The sequence below is a fragment of the Hyperolius riggenbachi genome, chromosome 7 (assembly GCF_040937935.1).
Source record: "Hyperolius riggenbachi isolate aHypRig1 chromosome 7, aHypRig1.pri, whole genome shotgun sequence".
In the NCBI taxonomy this organism is placed as follows: domain Eukaryota; kingdom Metazoa; phylum Chordata; class Amphibia; order Anura; family Hyperoliidae; genus Hyperolius; species Hyperolius riggenbachi.
This window is the reverse complement of record NC_090652.1, coordinates 222,418,633-222,435,501: the sequence shown is the minus strand read 5'-3', so window position 1 is coordinate 222,435,501 and position 16,869 is coordinate 222,418,633. Positions and strand designations below refer to the sequence as shown.

The following is a 16,869-nucleotide window of genomic DNA, read 5'->3' as shown; positions in this document are numbered from 1 at the left end:
GTGTGTGTGTGTACGTGTGTGTGTGTGTGTGTACGTGTGTGTGTGTGTGTGTGTGTGTGTGTGTGTGTGTACGTGTGTGTGTACGTGTGTGTGTGCGTGTACGTGTGTGTGTGTACGTGTGTGTACGTGTGTGTGTGTGTGTGTACGTGTGTGTGTACGTGTGTGTGTGTGTACGTGTGTGTACGTGTGTGTACGTGTGTGTGCGCGCGTGTACGTGTGTGTGTACGTGTGTGTGTGTACGTGTGTGTGTGTGTGTGTGTGTGTACGTGTGTGTACGTGTACGTGTGTGTGTACGTGTGTGTGTGTGTGTGTACGTGTGTGTACGTGTGTGTACGTGTACGTGTGTGTGTACGTGTACGTGTGTGCGCGCGTGTACGTGTGTGTGTACGTGTACGTGTACGTGTGTGTGTACGTGTACGTGTGTGTGTACGTGTACGTGTGTGTGTACGTGTACGTGTGTGTGTACGTGTGTGTGTACAGGTGTGTGTGTGTGTGTGTGTGTGTGTGTACAGGTGTGTGTGTGTACGTGTGTGTGTGTAGGTGTGTGTGTGTACGTGTGTGTAGGTGTGTGTGTAGGTGTGTGTGTGTGTACAGGTGTGTGTGTGTGTGTACGTGTGTGTGTGTAGGTGTGTGTGTGTACGTGTGTAGGTGTGTGTAGGTGTGTGTGGGTGTGTGTACAGGTGTGAGTGTGTACGTGTGTGTGTGTGTGTAGGTGTGTGTGTGTACGTGTGTAGGTGTGTGTAGGTGTGTGTGTGTGTAGGTGTGTGTGTGTAGGTGTGTGTGTGTGTGTGTAGGTGTGTGTGTGTGTAGGTGTGTGTGTGTAGGTGTGTGTGTGTGTGTGTAGGTGTGTGTGTGTGTGTAGGTGTGTAGGTGTGTGTAGGTGTGTGTGTAGGTGTGTGTGTAGGTGTGTGTGTAGGTGTGTGTGTAGGTGTGTGTGTAGGTGTGTGTGTAGGTGTGTGTGTAGGTGTGTGTGTAGGTGTGTGTGTAGGTGTGTGTGTAGGTGTGTGTGTAGGTGTGTGTGTAGGTGTGTGTGTATTCACAGTAACAAAGGAACGAGGTCGGCACTCCAATGGCGATAATAAACTTGCGTTTATTTAAGGTTGCAAACACGACAGGAGGATAGCATCCACAGATGAGGGGTATCAGGCGGCCGCTGAGAAATTGACAACTAAATTTGTGTCTAAAGGTTATGACCCTAAAACACTGGAGAAAGTGAGAAAAGAGGTGGGCGTGACCGATAGAGAGGCATTATTGAAGGGGAAACCTTAAATTGATCAAATCTCTAAAAAGATCCCGTTTGTCCAAACCTACTGCAATCAATCAGGGGCAGTTAGGCGAATTGTCAATAAATATTGGCCAGTGTTGCAGCAGGATCCCACGTATGGAGAATTGTTTAGGGAACCCCCATTGTTTTCATATAAAAGAGGGAAAACAATAAGAAACATGGTCAGTAAGGTTGACCTTTCTGAAAGATGTGTGGAGATGAGCAAGCTCACCAGAAAACGGGGGACGTGTGAATATACGGGTGGAGTGGTGAACCATTGAGTGTCTGAGCACCGGCGGACCAGGTGTGTGAAGCCTGGGAGGTTGAGGACCCCGGCGATTTGAATTTCTGCATTGCTATTTCACCAGCCGGGAGTACTCCCTTGTCCCCAATGGACAACGACAGATGTCTGGAAGTCGATACAGCGGAAGCACAGTTGTTGGAACCTGTTAGTTTTGCAGTGACTTTTGCTTATAATGATGATGACATCACAAGAATATTAAGCCAGGTGGAATGCGAATCATTCGCCACCGCCCCGGGAGCAGCAGATGTGGTGACACAAAAGGAATTGTTCGAACTAAAGAAACAAGTCCTGAGCCTCACGTTGCATCAATCATTTCTGGCTGAGTACATCAGGAGCAAACGCATCCCCAGGGGATATCGCATTGGCTTAAGATTAACTTTGCTGAATGATGATCCCTTGTTTGTGACCAGGTTCTTTGAGATTCTTAATAAGGGAAGCCTGGATGTGATGCTGCTAACTGTGGAAAGGCTACACGTAAAAGTGACTGGCCTTAAGAAACAGATTGCGGAGAAAGAGGATAAAATAAGGTCCACATTACCGGAGGAGCAGTTTGACAGCTTGTGCCAGGAGCAACAGGAGAAACTAGAGGAGGCCCGTCAGGTGATTCTGCAGAGAAAGCAGGGTAAGATCGCCAGGGACGCTGAGGACTACAGGCTGGGTAGAGTTTACACCTGGAAGAAGGAACGTCGTACCCAGCGCCGTCCCCAGCCGTCCCCAGAAGGAGGTGACACACCCGGAAGTGGGGCTGCAGGAAGTGGAGGAAATCCCAGGCCACATCGGCAGCCAAGGCACTCGCAGCGGAGACCGAGGAAACCGCGGGGACAGCACCCGCAGGGCCCTGCACAGCCGGACGGCAGCGGGGGAAGTACAGGGGCTGACTACAGCTCGGCCTCCGAATCAACTGACCACCAACAGGATTTTCAGGGAGGCCAGGATCCCACAGACACAGGAGGGGGAAGCGGCAAAGGAGGGGCAGGCAGAGGAGTAGATTCAGCAAAGCCTCGCCGCAACCCCAGGGCACCCCTTCCACGCGACCACTACCCTCGGAGGAACAGGGGGAAACAGGGGAAGAGGTAAGCACCCTAGTGGTGAACATTTCTGCACATGTGTTAACAGAGGCAGAGCAGTCGGTGTTGGATAAGGGGTTAGGCTTCATACCTGTTTTTTCCCGTGACTTTTTTGACTGGGAAATAGAGTTCCACAGGTTTATTAGAAGCCTACAGTTAAAGATGTGTTTCAAGGATTCTACAGGTGGTACCTCGAGTGGCACACTGAGGAAAAAGAGTAAGTGGATGCCGGATTTGATGACACCATCTCTACAAATGTTTAAAAACCTTGTTTATACTGAGGTGCAGAGCGATTGGGGCAACAAGGGCCACAGGTGTAAAGATAATCTAACATGTGACGAGAAACAAGCATTGAAATCATTAAAGAGTAATGACAGCATTATGGTCATCAAAGCAGATAAAGGGGGTGCCACTGTTGTCCTTGACAAAGAACAGTACGTACAAGAGGCTCTCAGACAGTTACAAGTACCTGGCCATTATGAAATATGTAGAAATGACCCTACATGGGTCATTAAGACCAAAGTGGATCACATGGTGAATGATGCATTGTTATTGGGCCTGATTACAAAGGGTACTGCGGAGTTCTTAGAGGTGGAGCATCCACAGGTTCCACTTTTGTACTTACTACCGAAGATACACAAAAACTTGACTCAGCCCCCCGGTCGCCCAATAGTTTCAGCTGTGGGGTCAGTACTGTATCCATTGTCTAAATTTGTGGATCATTATCTGCAGGATTTGGTTAAGGGGATACCCTCGTGCTTAAAAGATACGACTGACTTACTGCAAAGGTTGAAAGTTCTGAATGTTGAATTTGAGGGGGTGATACTTGCAACCCTTGATGTACAGAGCTTATTCACCTCAATTCCTCATGAGGAGGGGATGAGATACATTGAGGAGTTGCTATTGGAAACCTCCATGGATAATCATTTAATCTTTTTCCTGCTTGATTGCTTGGAGATGGTGTTGGTGAACAACTACTTTAAGTTCGGCAATGAGTATTATTTACAAAAACAGGGCACGAGTATGGGATCGCCGGTGGCCCCATCATTTGCCAATCTGTTCATGTACAAGCTTGATCAGCAAATGTTTGTTAAAAATGTCAAATATTGCAAAGAAATTGTTGGTTATTATAGGTTTGTCGATGACATCCTGATAGTGTGGCAGGGAGAGGTTGAGAAGCTGCAACAAATGGTGAATGAAGCTAATGCTGCTCATTCTACCATTAAGTTCACTATGGATTACTCGGATAGAGTAATACAGTATTTGGATGTTTCCATTTCTGTATCACAGGAGGGGTTGCGTACAGATCTGTACACGAAGCCAACAGATCGTAACAACTTGCTCCGAGTGGATAGTTTTCATCATCGCAATGTTCTTAAAGCCATCCCGAAGGGACAATTTTTAAGAGCCAGGAGGATAGCATCCACAGATGAGGGGTATCAGGCGGCCGCTGAGAAATTGACAACTAAATTTGTGTCTAAAGGTTATGACCCTAAAACACTGGAGAAAGTGAGAAAAGAGGTGGGCGTGACCGATAGAGAGGCATTATTGAAGGGGAAACCTAAAATTGATCAAATCTCTAAAAAGATCCCGTTTGTCCAAACCTACTGCAATCAATCAGGGGCAGTTAGGCGAATTGTCAATAAATATTGGCCAGTGTTGCAGCAGGATCCCACGTATGGAGAATTGTTTAGGGAACCCCCATTGTTTTCATATAAAAGAGGGAAAACAATAAGAAACATGGTCAGTAAGGTTGACCTTTCTGAAAGATGTGTGGAGATGAGCAAGCTCACCAGAAAACGGGGGACGTTTCCATGCATGAACTGCAACTGCTGCAGCGCAATTATTAAAGGTGAGCATATCATGCACCCATATTCTGGGAAACAAATTAAAATTCAATCTATGTATACTTGCTGCAGTGAGTTTGTGGTTTATGCATTGAAGTGCCCCTGTGGAATGCTGTATGTGGGGAAGACCACAAGAGATGTGAAGACCAGAATACAGGAACACAGGGGCTCTATCCGAGGGTTTGATCCGTCCAAACTGAGCAGCCACACACCGGTGGGAAGGCATTTCCACACCCGTGGTCACGGTGTGTCGCAGCTCAAATGGATGGTGCTAGACCATGTACCCCCACTCACTAGAGGAGGAGATAGGGATAGATTATTGCTGCAGAAGGAGGCAAGATGGATGAGGAGGCTTGATTCAGTGAGCCCCAAAGGTTTAAACGATATGTTTAGTTTAAAATGCTTCCTGTGATGTGTCACAAGTTGAATATAATGTTTTCTCTGCTGATAATTGTCTTATGATGTGTTTTCTCCCTTAGGTCATGATGAGTGTCATCGTGTGGTGGGCGGTGGAGAAAGGGAACGTGTCGTATCCCTGGGTTTGTGAGTCACTGCATAAATTGATTCAATTGACATTTCTAATATGGTTGGAATAGCTGTGCTATTGCTTAGGCTTATGTATGCTTTCGCTCATGTTTACCTTAGTGTTTTTTTCTGGGTAGACATTATATGTGTAGTGCCCAGCAAGTAATGAAGTATTGATTGATCCTAAGGGGTTAATCTGTACGACATCACCTTGGTCAGGTGACCAGAGGGGTGTGTCCTGGTTTGAAGGGTGTGGTGCACTTAAGGGGTTGGAGTATATTAGAAGACAGTGTGTCAGGGTTGTTTGTACACTTGAGGAAGGGGGTGACCCCGAAACATGTCGTGTTTGCAACCTTAAATAAACGCAAGTTTATTATCGCCATTGGAGTGCCGACCTCGTTCCTTTGTTACTGTGAATATACGGGTGGAGTGGTGAACCATTGAGTGTCTGAGCACCGGCGGACCAGGTGTGTGAAGCCTGGGAGGTTGAGGACCCCGGCGATTTGAATTTCTGCATAGGTGTGTGTGTAGGTGTGTGTGTGTGTGTAGGTGTGTGTAGGTTGTGTGTGTGTAGGTGTGTGTAGGTGTGTGTGTGTAGGTGTGTAGGTGTGTGTAGGTGTGTGTATGTAGGTGTGTGTAGGTGTGTATGTAGGTGTGTGTGTGTGTAGGTGTGTGTAGGTGTGTGTAGGTGTGTAGGTGTGTGTAGGTGTGTGTGTGTAGGTGTGTGTGTGTGTAGGTGTGTGTGTGTGTAGGTGTGTGTGTGTGTAGGTGTGTGTGTGTGTAGGTGTGTGTGTGTGTAGGTGTGTGTGTGTGTAGGTGTGTGTAGGTGTGTGTGTAGGTGTGTGTGTGTGTAGGTGTGTAGGTGTGTGTAGGTGTGTGTGTAGGTGTGTGTGTGTGTAGGTGTGTGTGTGTGTAGGTGTGTGTGTGTGTAGGTGTGTGTGTGTGTACGTGTGTACGTGTGTGTGTATGTGTACGTGTGTGTGTGTGTGTACGTGTGTGTACGTGTGTGTGTGTACGTGTGTGTGTGTGTGTGTACGTGTGTGTGTGTGTGTGTACGTGTGTGTGTGTGTGTACGTGTGTGTGTGTACGTGTGTGTGTGTGTGTACGTGTGTGTGTGTGTGTACGTGTGTGTGTGTGTGTACGTGTGTGTGTGTGTGTACGTGTGTGTGTGTGTGTGTACACGTGTGTGTGTGTGTGTACGTGTACGTGTACGTGTGTGTACGTGTGTGTACGTGTGTGTGCGCGTACGTGTGTGTGTACACGTGTGTGTGTGTGTGTGTACACGTGTGTGTGTGTGTGTGTGTGTGTGTGTACACGTGTGTGTGTGTGTGTGTGTACACGTGTGTGTGTGTGTGTGTGTGTGTGTACACGTGTGTGTGTGTGTGTACACGTGTGTGTGTGTGTGTGTGTGTGTGTGTGTGTGTGTACACGTGTGTGTGTGTGTGTACACGTGTGTGTGTGTGTGTGTGTGTGTGCACGTGTGTGTGTGTGTGTGTGTGTGTGTGTGTGTGTGCACGTGTGTGTGTGTACACGTGTGTGTGTGTGTGTGTACACGTGTGTGTGTGTGTGTGTGTGTACACGTGTGTGTGTGTGTGTACACGTGTGTGTACACGTGTGTGTGTGTGTGTACACGTGTGTGTGTGTGTGTACACGTGTGTGTGTGTGTGTACACGTGTGTGTGTGTGTGTGTGTGTGTGTGCACGTGTGTGTGTGTGTGTGTGTGTGTGTGTACACGTGTGTGTGTGTGTGTGTGTGTGTGTACACGTGTGTGTGTGTGTGTGTGTGCACGTGTGTGTGTGTGTGTACACGTGTGTGTGTGTGTGTACACACGTGTGTGTGTGTGTGTGTGTGTGTGTGTACACACGTGTGTGTGTGTGTGTGTGTGTGTGTACACACGTGTGTGTGTGTGTGTGTGTGTGTACACACGTGTGTGTGTGTGTGTGTGTGTGTACACGTGTGTGTGTGTGTGTGTGTGTACACGTGTGTGTGTGTGTGTGTACGTGTGTGTGTGTGTGTGTACACGTGTGTGTGTGTGTACGTGTACGTGTACGTGTGTGTACGTGTGTGTACGTGTGTGTACGTGTGTGTGCGCGTACGTGTGTGTGTACACGTGTGTGTGTGTGTGTGTACACGTGTGTGTGTGTGTGTGTGTGTGTGTGTGTGTGTGTACACGTGTGTGTGTGTGTGTGTGTACACGTGTGTGTGTGTGTGTGTGTGTGTGTGTGTACACGTGTGTGTGTGTGTGTACACGTGTGTGTGTGTGTGTGTGTGTGCACGTGTGTGTGTGTGTGTGTGTGTGTGTGTGTGTGTGCACGTGTGTGTGTGTACACGTGTGTGTGTGTGTGTGTACACGTGTGTGTGTGTGTGTGTGTGTGTGTACACGTGTGTGTGTGTGTGTACACGTGTGTGTACACGTGTGTGTGTGTGTGTACACGTGTGTGTGTGTGTGTACACGTGTGTGTGTGTGTGTGTGTGTGTGTGTGTACACGTGTGTGTGTGTGTGTGTGTGTGTGTGCACGTGTGTGTGTGTGTACACGTGTGTGTGTGTGTACACGTGTGTGTGTGTGTGTGTGTGTGTGTACACGTGTGTGTGTGTGTGTGTGTGCACGTGTGTGTGTGTGTGTACACGTGTGTGTGTGTGTGTACACACGTGTGTGTGTGTGTGTGTGTGTGTACACACGTGTGTGTGTGTGTGTGTGTGTACACACGTGTGTGTGTGTGTGTGTGTGTGTACACACGTGTGTGTGTGTGTGTGTGTGTGTACACACGTGTGTGTGTGTGTGTGTGTGTGTACACGTGTGTGTGTGTGTGTGTGTGTGTACACGTGTGTGTGTGTGTGTGTACACGTGTGTGTGTGTGTGTGTGTACACGTGTGTGTGTACACGTGTGTGTACGTGTGTGTACGTATGTGTGTACGTGTGTGTACGTGTGTGTACGTGTGTGTACGTGTGTGTGCGCGTACGTGTGTGTGTGTACACGTGTGTGTGTGTACACGTGTGTGTGTGTGTGTGTACACGTGTGTGTGTGTGTGTGTGTGTACACGTGTGTGTGTGTGTGTACACGTGTGTGTGTGTGTGTGTACACGTGTGTGTGTGTGTGTACACGTGTGTGTGTGTGTGTGTACACGTGTGTGTGTGTGTACACGTGTGTGTGTGTGTGTGTACACGTGTGTGTGTGTGTGTGTGTGTACACGTGTGTGTGTGTGTGTGTGTGTACACGTGTGTGTGTGTGTACACGTGTGTGTGTGTGTACACGTGTGTGTGTGTGTGTGTACACGTGTGTGTGTGTGTGTACACGTGTGTGTGTGTGTGTGTGTACACGTGTGTGTGTGTGTGTGTGTGTGTGTGTGTGTGTACACGTGTGTGTGTGTGTGTGTGTACACGTGTGTGTGTGTGTGTGTGTGTGTGTGTACACGTGTGTGTGTGTGTGTGTGTGTACACGTGTGTGTGTGTGTGTGTGTGTGTGTACACGTGTGTGTGTGTACACGTGTGTGTGTGTGTGTGTGTACACGTGTGTGTGTGTGTACACGTGTGTGTGTGTGTGTGTGTACACGTGTGTGTGTGTACACGTGTGTGTGTGTGTACACGTGTGTGTGTGTGTACACGTGTGTGTGTGTGTGTACACGTGTGTGTGTGTGTGTGTGTGTACACGTGTGTGTGTGTGTGTACACGTGTGTGTGTGTGTGTACACGTGTGTGTGTGTGTGTACGTGTACGTGTGTGTACGTGTACGTGTGTGTACGTGTACGTGTGTGTGTACGTGTGTGTGTGTACGTGTGTGTGTGTACGTGTGTGTGTGTGTACGTGTGTGTGTGTGTGTACGTGTGTGTGTGTGTGTGTGTGTACGTGTGTGTACGTGTGTGTGTGTACGTGTGTGTGTGTACGAGTGTGTGTGTACGAGTGTGTGTGTACGAGTGTGTGTGTGTACGAGTGTGTGTGTACGTGTGTGTGTGTACGTGTGTGTGTGTACGTGTGTGTGTGTACGTGTGTGTGTACGTGTGTGTGTACGTGTGTGTGTACGTGTGTGTGTACGTGTGTGTGTGTGTGTACGTGTGTGTGTGTGTGTACGAGTGTGTGTGTACGTGTGTGTGTGTGTACGAGTGTGTGTGTACGTGTGTGTGTGTACGAGTGTGTGTGTACGTGTGTGTGTGTACGTGTGTGTGTGTACGTGTGTGTGTACGTGTGTACGTGTGTGTGTGTACGTGTGTACGTGTGTGTGTGTACGTGTGTGTGTGTGTACGTGTGTACGTGTGTGTGTGTACGTGTGTGTGTGTACGTGTGTACGTGTGTGTGTGTACGTGTGTACGTGTGTGTGTGTACGTGTGTGTACGTGTACGTGTGTGTGTGTACGTGTGTGTGTGTGTATACACGTGTGTGTGTGTACGTGTGTACGTGTGTGTGTGTACGTGTGCGTGTACGTGTGCGTGTACGTGTACGTGTGTGTGTGTACGTGTATGTGTACGTGTGTGTGTACGTGTGTGTGTGTACGTGTACGTGTGTGTGTGTACGTGTGTGTGTGTGTGTACGTGTACGTGTGTGTGTGTGTACGTGTACGTGTACGTGTGTGTACGTGTACGTGTACGTGTGTGTACGTGTACGTGTGTGTGTGTACGTGTGTGTGTACGTGTACGTGTGTGTGTACGTGTGTGTGTACGTGTACGTGTGTGTGTACGTGTGTGTGTACGTGTACGTGTGTGTGTACGTGTACGTGTGTGTGTACACGTGTGTGTGTGTACACGTGTGTGTGTACGTGTACGTGTGTGTACACGTGTGTGTGTGTAGGTGTGTGTAGGTGTGTAGGTGTGTGTGTAGGTGTGTGTAGGTGTGTGTGTGTGTAGGTGTGTGTGTGTGTAGGTGTGTGTGTGTGTAGGTGTGTGTGTGTGTAGGTGTGTGTGTGTGTAGGTGTGTGTGTGTGTAGGTGTGGGTGTGTGTAGGTGTGTGGGTGTGTGTAGGTGTGTGGGTGTGTGTAGGTGTGTGGGTGTGTGTAGGTGTGTGTGTGTGTAGGTGTGTGTGTGTGTACGTGTGTGTACGTGTGTATGTGTGTGTGTGTGTGTACGTGTGTGTGTGTGTGTGTGTACGTGTGTGTGTGTGTGTGTGTACGTGTGTGTGTGTGTGTGTGTGTGTGTGTGTACACGTGTGTACGTGTGTGTGTGTACACGTGTGTACGTGTGTGTGTGTGTACGTGTGTGTGTACGTGTGTGTGTGTGTGTGTGTACGTGTGTGTGTGTACGTGTGTGTGTGGGTGTACGTGTTTGTGTGTGTACGTGTTTGTGTGTGTACGTGTGTGTGTGTGTACGTGTGTGTGTGTGTACGTGTGTGTGTACGTGTGTGTGTACGTGTGTGTGTACGTGTGTGTGTACGTGTGTGTGTACGTGTGTGTGTACGTGTGTGTGTGTGTACGTGTGTACGTGTGTGTGTGTGTGTACGTGTGTGTATGTGTGTGTGTACATGTGTGTGTGTGTGTGTGTGTGTGTGTACGTGTGTGTACGTGTGTGTGTGTGTACGTGTGTGTACGTGTACGTGTGTGTACGTGTACGTGTGTGTACGTGTACGTGTGTGTGTGTGTACGTGTGTGTGTGTACGTGTGTGTGTGTACGTGTGTGTGTACGTGTACGTGTGTGTACGTGTACGTGTGTGTGTACGTGTGTGTGTGTGTGTACGTGTGTGTGTGTGTGTACGTGTGTGTGTGTGTACGTGTGTGTGCGTGTACGTGTGTGTACGTGTACGTGTGTGTGTACGTGTACGTGTGTGTGTACGTGTACGTGTGTGTGTACGTGTACGTGTGTGTGTGTGTACGTGTGTGTGTGTGTACGTGTGTGTACGTGTGTGTGTGTACGTGTGTGTGTGTACGTGTGTGTACGTGTACGTGTGTGTACGTGTACGTGTGTGTGTGTACGTGTGTGTGTGTACGTGTGTGTGTGTACGTGTGTGTGTGTACGTGTGTACGTGTGTGTGTGTACGTGTGTGTGTGTGTACGTGTACGTGTGTGTGTGTGTACGTGTGTGTACGTGTGTGTGTGTACGTGTGTGTGTGTGTGTGTACGTGTGTGTGTACGTGTGTGTGTACGTGTACGTGTGTGTACGTGTACGTGTGTGTACGTGTACGTGTGTGTACGTGTACGTGTGTGTACGTGTACGTGTGTGTACGTGTACGTGTGTGTACGTGTACGTGTGTGTACGTGTACGTGTGTGTACGTGTACGTGTGTGTGCGTGTACGTGTGTGTGTGTACGTGTGTGTGTGTACGTGTGTGTGTGTACGTGTACGTGTGTGTGTGTACGTGTGTACGTGTGTGTGTGTACACGTGTGTACACGTGTGTGTGCGTGCGCGTGTGTGTGTGTGTGTGTGTGTGTGTGTGTGTACGTGTGTGTACGTACGTGTGTGTACGTACGTGTGTGTGTGTACGTGTGTGTACGTGTGTGTACGTGTGTGTACGTGTGTGTGTACGTGTGTGTGTGTGTCAGGACCGACTAACGCCGATTGGCATAAGGTCCTTGGGTCTCGCATTGCAGGATATCGTGCACACATCTCCTGCTTAGTAGTTGGCGCTCCGCCTTCAGTCTCCCAGTGACGATCGCAGCTTGGAGACTGTTAGTTGGCAAAACCGCCGTCTAATTACCTTGTACAGTGCTGCAATCTACAGCAGCGCTGTACTGGGGACAGCTGTGTGACACGGCTGTCCCCTCCAGGGGATCAGAGGTGATTGGCGATCACAGTGATTGGCTGGCGAGGGAGGGAGGGCGGGAAGAAAAAAAAAGGGAAATTACAAAATAAATACAATAAAGAAAACAAACACTGGGGGAGCGATCAGACCCCACCAACAGGGAGCTCTGGGGAAAAAAAGGGGGGGGGGGGGGGGAAGAGAGAAAATCACTTGTGTGTTGAATTGTGCAGCCCTGCAGCGAGGCCTTAAAACTGCAGTGGCCCTTTTTAACCTCTTTGCCGGTTATCCCGAGCTCAGCTCGTGGTAACCTGCGCAGGAGGATATCTCAGGCCCGCTGACTTACCAAGCGATCCCTCACCAAGCGCCATGGTCAAGGTGTCGAAGGTCACCACTGCGCTGGGACTGGTCACCACAGGCTCTTCTTTCTTCATCCAGACCTGGGCAAATGATAGGTGGAGGTGAGCTCAAAAAGCAGTTAATGTCCATGCTAAAGCCTGGCACACACATGCAATTTTGATTGGCCAATTTTACTACTTCCGTGTAGCATAAGAGCTTACCTGCACAACCTGTTCATACAATCCACAATCTGTTCACCCTCCTACTACATGGAGGTGGTGAAATTGGACAGTGACAACATTGCATATGTGTATGCACCCTAAGTTGCAGTGGATGAGGTGGGGGCTGCAGAAGCTTTGCCGACTCAGGCTGCTGGTGTGTCGGTATGCCCTAGATAGTTGGCTTCTCCTAAATGTCATAACATAACCATATTGCATCACAGGGAGTATAACAACTGCTGCGCTCAACCACCTTACAGTTGCCACGTGCCTCGATCGATCCGGCAGCTCCCATGATCAACAACGGAAACAAAAGAAAATGATTGGCACTGTCGCCCTGTTCTTTTGATAACATATTGTGACATCACGCTGGCTCCATGTTGCTCATGCACATTCGCAAAAGAACTTTCAGTCTATGAAACAGCCGACTATCAGCTGATTTCAGGGACATGAGCATTTGCCCTAAATTTTGCGCTGCCCTGCCTGAAAACCACACCAGAAGCCATCTAAATGACTGCACCATTCTCTGTACGGAGTGCAGAATTCTGCGGATGGACTGCACCTTTCTGCGTACGCGCTGCTCCATTCTCTGTACGGACTGCACCTTTACTTCAGTGCCACAGCAAGCAATAGAGCACTCTGTACATAGATTGCTGCACTCCAAACAAGGAATGGTGCAGTGCTTGATGCAGCTTCCAATGTGGTTTGCTGGCATGGCAGCGCAACATTATACGGCAAATGCGCATGTCTCCAAAACCAGCTGATTATCAGCTGTTTCAGACACTGCAAGTTCTATTGCACGAGTAACGTGGCGCTAGGGTGATGACGCAATATGGTTAAAGGGATACTGTAGGGGGGGGGGGGTTGTCGGGGAAAAATGAGTTGAACTTACCCGGGGCATCTAATGGTCCCCCGCAGACATCCTGCGTTGGCGCAGCCACTCACCGATGCTCCGGCCCCGCCTCCAGTTCACTTCTGGAATTTCTGACTTTAAAGTCAGAAAACCACTGCGCCTGCACGCCCGTGTCCTCGCTCCCGCTGATGTCACCAGGAGTGTACTGCGCAGACACAGACCATACTGGGCCTGCGCTGTGCGCTCTTGATGACATCAGCGGGATCGAGGACACGGCAACGCAGGAGCAGTGGTTTTCAGACTTTAAAGTCTGAAATTCCAGAAGTGAACCGGAGACGGGGCCGGAGCATCGGTGAGTGGCTGCGCCAACACAGGATGTCTGCGGGGGACTGTTAGAAGCCCCGGGTAAGTTCAACTCATTTTCCCCTGGCCCCCCTACTGTATCCCTTTAAGGAGACGCTAACAATTTTCTAGGATATACCAAGGAAGTAAGCTGAAGGGCAAAGGGCTTGAACATTGGGGCCAGTGTGCAGACACAGGGACATAATTACAGCACCAGCAGCATTCAAGAGGGCAGCAGCAGTGACATACTGAGGGGCAGACCAGTGTTTCAATGTCTTGCTTTGGCTAACAAGATGATGGCTGCAGCAGCTTTGCTCTAATGATAATCAAAACTTCCGGAAAGGGGGCAGTAATGCCTAGAAATAGGTGTAGCCACATTCTAAAGGCCCGTTTCCACTTGTGCGGTGCGGAATCGCCGGAAAGTCACCGAGGACGAAATCGCATGCGGGTGCGATTTTGCATGCGTTTTTTCTGCGATTTCGCATAGGGTAGTATGTATGCGATTTTAACCATGTCACTGCCTGTGTAAAGTAACATTACTTCCTATGTGAAATCGTGGGAAAAACCACATACCAAAACCGCATGCGATTTCCCTATTAAATACATTGTATGCGATTCGCATAGCGGTGTGCTAATTCTGACGGCTCTGCCGTGCAGATTTTCCGCGCACACAAACACACTCAGGAAAACTGACAAGTGGAAACAGGCCCATCCACTTGTATTGGCTATGTGACTCCGCATGCGGACAAAGCATGCAGATTCGCGATAGTGGAAACGGGCCCTAAGGGGTGGGCCAGAGTACTCGAAACAGTTGGGCCCTGTGTATATCACATTAAAGTAGAGGGAGGGGAAAAGTAACGAAAGGTGGCCACTAACGATCCAATTTATAGTGATAAATCGTTAGAGGGATCAGAAAATTCTGATCGGAAGAAAAATCGTTCACTACACCATCAACAAACCATCTTTGCTTTCTATCACAACCAACAAGAAAAGCCAAATTTTTATTTGACAAAAATCCAATCGGACGCCTTATATAATCGTTTGTGCCTATCAATAGGGTTTATTTACAACCAATCTCATCAGAGTTTCTGATCAATCCGATCAGAATTTCTGATCGCTCAATTGATTTTTCGCTACAAAAATTGGACAGTTAGTGGCCACTTTTAGGGTGCATACACACATTCAAAATTGATTGGCCAATCACAAGCCACTTTTACCACCCCCACGTAACATGAGGGCCCACAGACTTTGAATGCTAAATGATTATGCAAGTAAGCTCAGAGTCACACACCACATGGCAGTGGTAAAATTGGCCAATCAAAATTGTAGTGAATAGGCATGTGCACACCACTGAATACATAACTGCATGATACACGTACAGCAGTATATACAGCCCCCATCCACTAGCATGGCACACAGCAGTATATACAGCCCCCATCCACTAGCATGGCATACAGCAGTATTATATACAGCCCCCATCCACTAGCATGGCATGCAGCAGTATATACAGCCCCCATCCACTAGTATGGCATACAGCAGTATATACATCCCCCATCCACTAGCATGGCATACAGCAGTATATACAGCCCCCATCCACTAGCATGGCATACAGCAGTATATACAGCCCCCATCCACTAGCATGGCATGCAGCAGTATATACATCCCCCATCCACTAGCATGGCATACAGCAGTATATACAGCCCCCATCCACTAGCATGGCATACAGCAGTATATACAGCCCTCATCCACTAGCACGGCACACAGCAGTATATACAGCCCCCATCCACTAGCACGGCATGCAGCAGTATATACAGCCCCCATCCACTAGCACGGCATGCAGCAGTATATACAGCCCCCATCCACTAGCATGGCATGCAGCAGTATATACAGCCCCCATCCACTAGCATGGCATGCAGCAGTATATACAGCCCCCATCCACTAGCATGGCATGCAGCAGTATATACAGCCCCCATCCACTAGCATGGCATACAGCAGTATATACAGCCCCCATCCACTAGCATGGCATGCAGCACTATATACAGCCCCCATCCACTAGCATGGCATACAGCAGTATATACAGCCCCCATCCACTAGCATGGCATGCAGCAGTATATACAGCCCCCATCCACTAGCATGGCACACAGCAGTATATACAGCCCCCATCCACTAGCATGGCATACAGCCCCCATCCACTAGCATGGCACACAGCAGTATATACAGCCCCCATCCACTAGCATGGCATACAGCAGTATATACAGCCCCCATCCACTAGCATGGCATACAGCAGTATATACAGCCCCCATCCACTAGCATGGCATACAGCAGTATATACAGCCCCCATCCACTAGCATGGCATACAGCAGTATATACAGCTCCCATCCACTAGCATGGCATGCAGCGGTATATACATCCCCCATCCACTAGCATGGCATACAGCAGTATATACAGCCCCCATCCACTAGCATGGCATGCAGCGGTATATACAGCCCCCATCCACTAGCATGGCATACAGCAGTATATACAGCCCCCATCCACTAGCATGGCATACAGCAGTATATACAGCCCCCATCCACTAGCATGGCATGCAGCGGTATATACAGCCCCCATCCACTAGCATGGCATACAGCAGTATATACAGCCCCCATCCACTAGCATGGCATGCAGCAGTATATACAGCCCCCATCCACTAGCATGGCATACAGCAGTATATACAGCTCCCATCCACTAGCATGGCATACAGCACTATATACAGCCCCCATCCACTAGCATGGCACAGCAATAGCAGATAGATGGGCAGTGGTGATGTCACTGCAGGTGCCATCCTCAGCTGTACACGTGAGGCCCACCTGCACACCTACGTCACAGTAGCTGCTATGACGTCATCCTGGCACGCGTCCTCTTCCCAGACACAGCGGCGGCAGCGGCGGTGACAGACGTGCGACCTCTCTCTCCGTATCCCGATAGCCAAGAGCTCTCAGAGCCGACATTCTCCGGCAGCAACTCCAGGAACAAGCAGTCATAGAGCGCGGCTGTCCTGATGGTGAGGACGGCTAGATCCCGGAGCTCCCCCTAGCGGCCGGTAATAGAAATTACACTGTGAATTGTAATATAGATGTCATAGAAATAGATTTCTAAGAGCAGAAATCAGTTAATGAAGTTTTGACGCTCATCCTGGGCTGATGAATTACTTAAAAAAAAACAAAACACGGATGTAAATTCCTTTTGGGAGCAATAATACGTGATCAGGGTCTTTTCCAGGGCCAGACTATGCTGAGCAGCTAGACATTGCCCAAAATGTTCCCCTCTGTGCTGCTGCCAAGCCCCGCCTCCAAATTGAAAAGCATTCTAGGCCCCCCTTTTGGCCAAGATAAACCCCGCCTCAAGGGCCGTTAAGCTCCGCCTTCTCAGTAATTATGCGTGTGTGCAGCAGGCTTGCAAACCTGGAGAAGTTA

The 16,869-nt window shown here is 49.1% G+C and overlaps 1 protein-coding gene and 1 long non-coding RNA gene across 2 annotated transcripts in view; one reads left to right on the top strand and one right to left on the bottom strand.

Moving 5' to 3' along the window:
• Positions 1 to 16,517, bottom strand: part of LOC137525775 (uncharacterized) — a 33,862-nt gene extending 17,345 nt beyond the window's left edge. Inside the window, exons 1-2 of the long non-coding RNA XR_011023009.1 lie at positions 16,264 to 16,517; positions 12,012 to 12,105 (exon numbers count right to left, since the gene is read on the bottom strand). This is a non-coding gene — a long non-coding RNA (uncharacterized lncRNA). The remainder of the gene's footprint in view (positions 1 to 12,011; positions 12,106 to 16,263) is intronic.
• LOC137525296 (uncharacterized) lies at positions 1,656 to 5,038 on the top strand. Its single transcript, XM_068246353.1, has 2 exons — positions 1,656 to 2,641; positions 4,962 to 5,038. The coding sequence occupies exons 1-2, from the start codon at positions 1,656 to 1,658 to the stop codon at positions 4,966 to 4,968; spliced, it is 993 nt and encodes a 330-aa protein (XP_068102454.1). The 3' UTR covers positions 4,969 to 5,038.
• Positions 16,518 to 16,869: the final 352 nt, after the last annotated feature.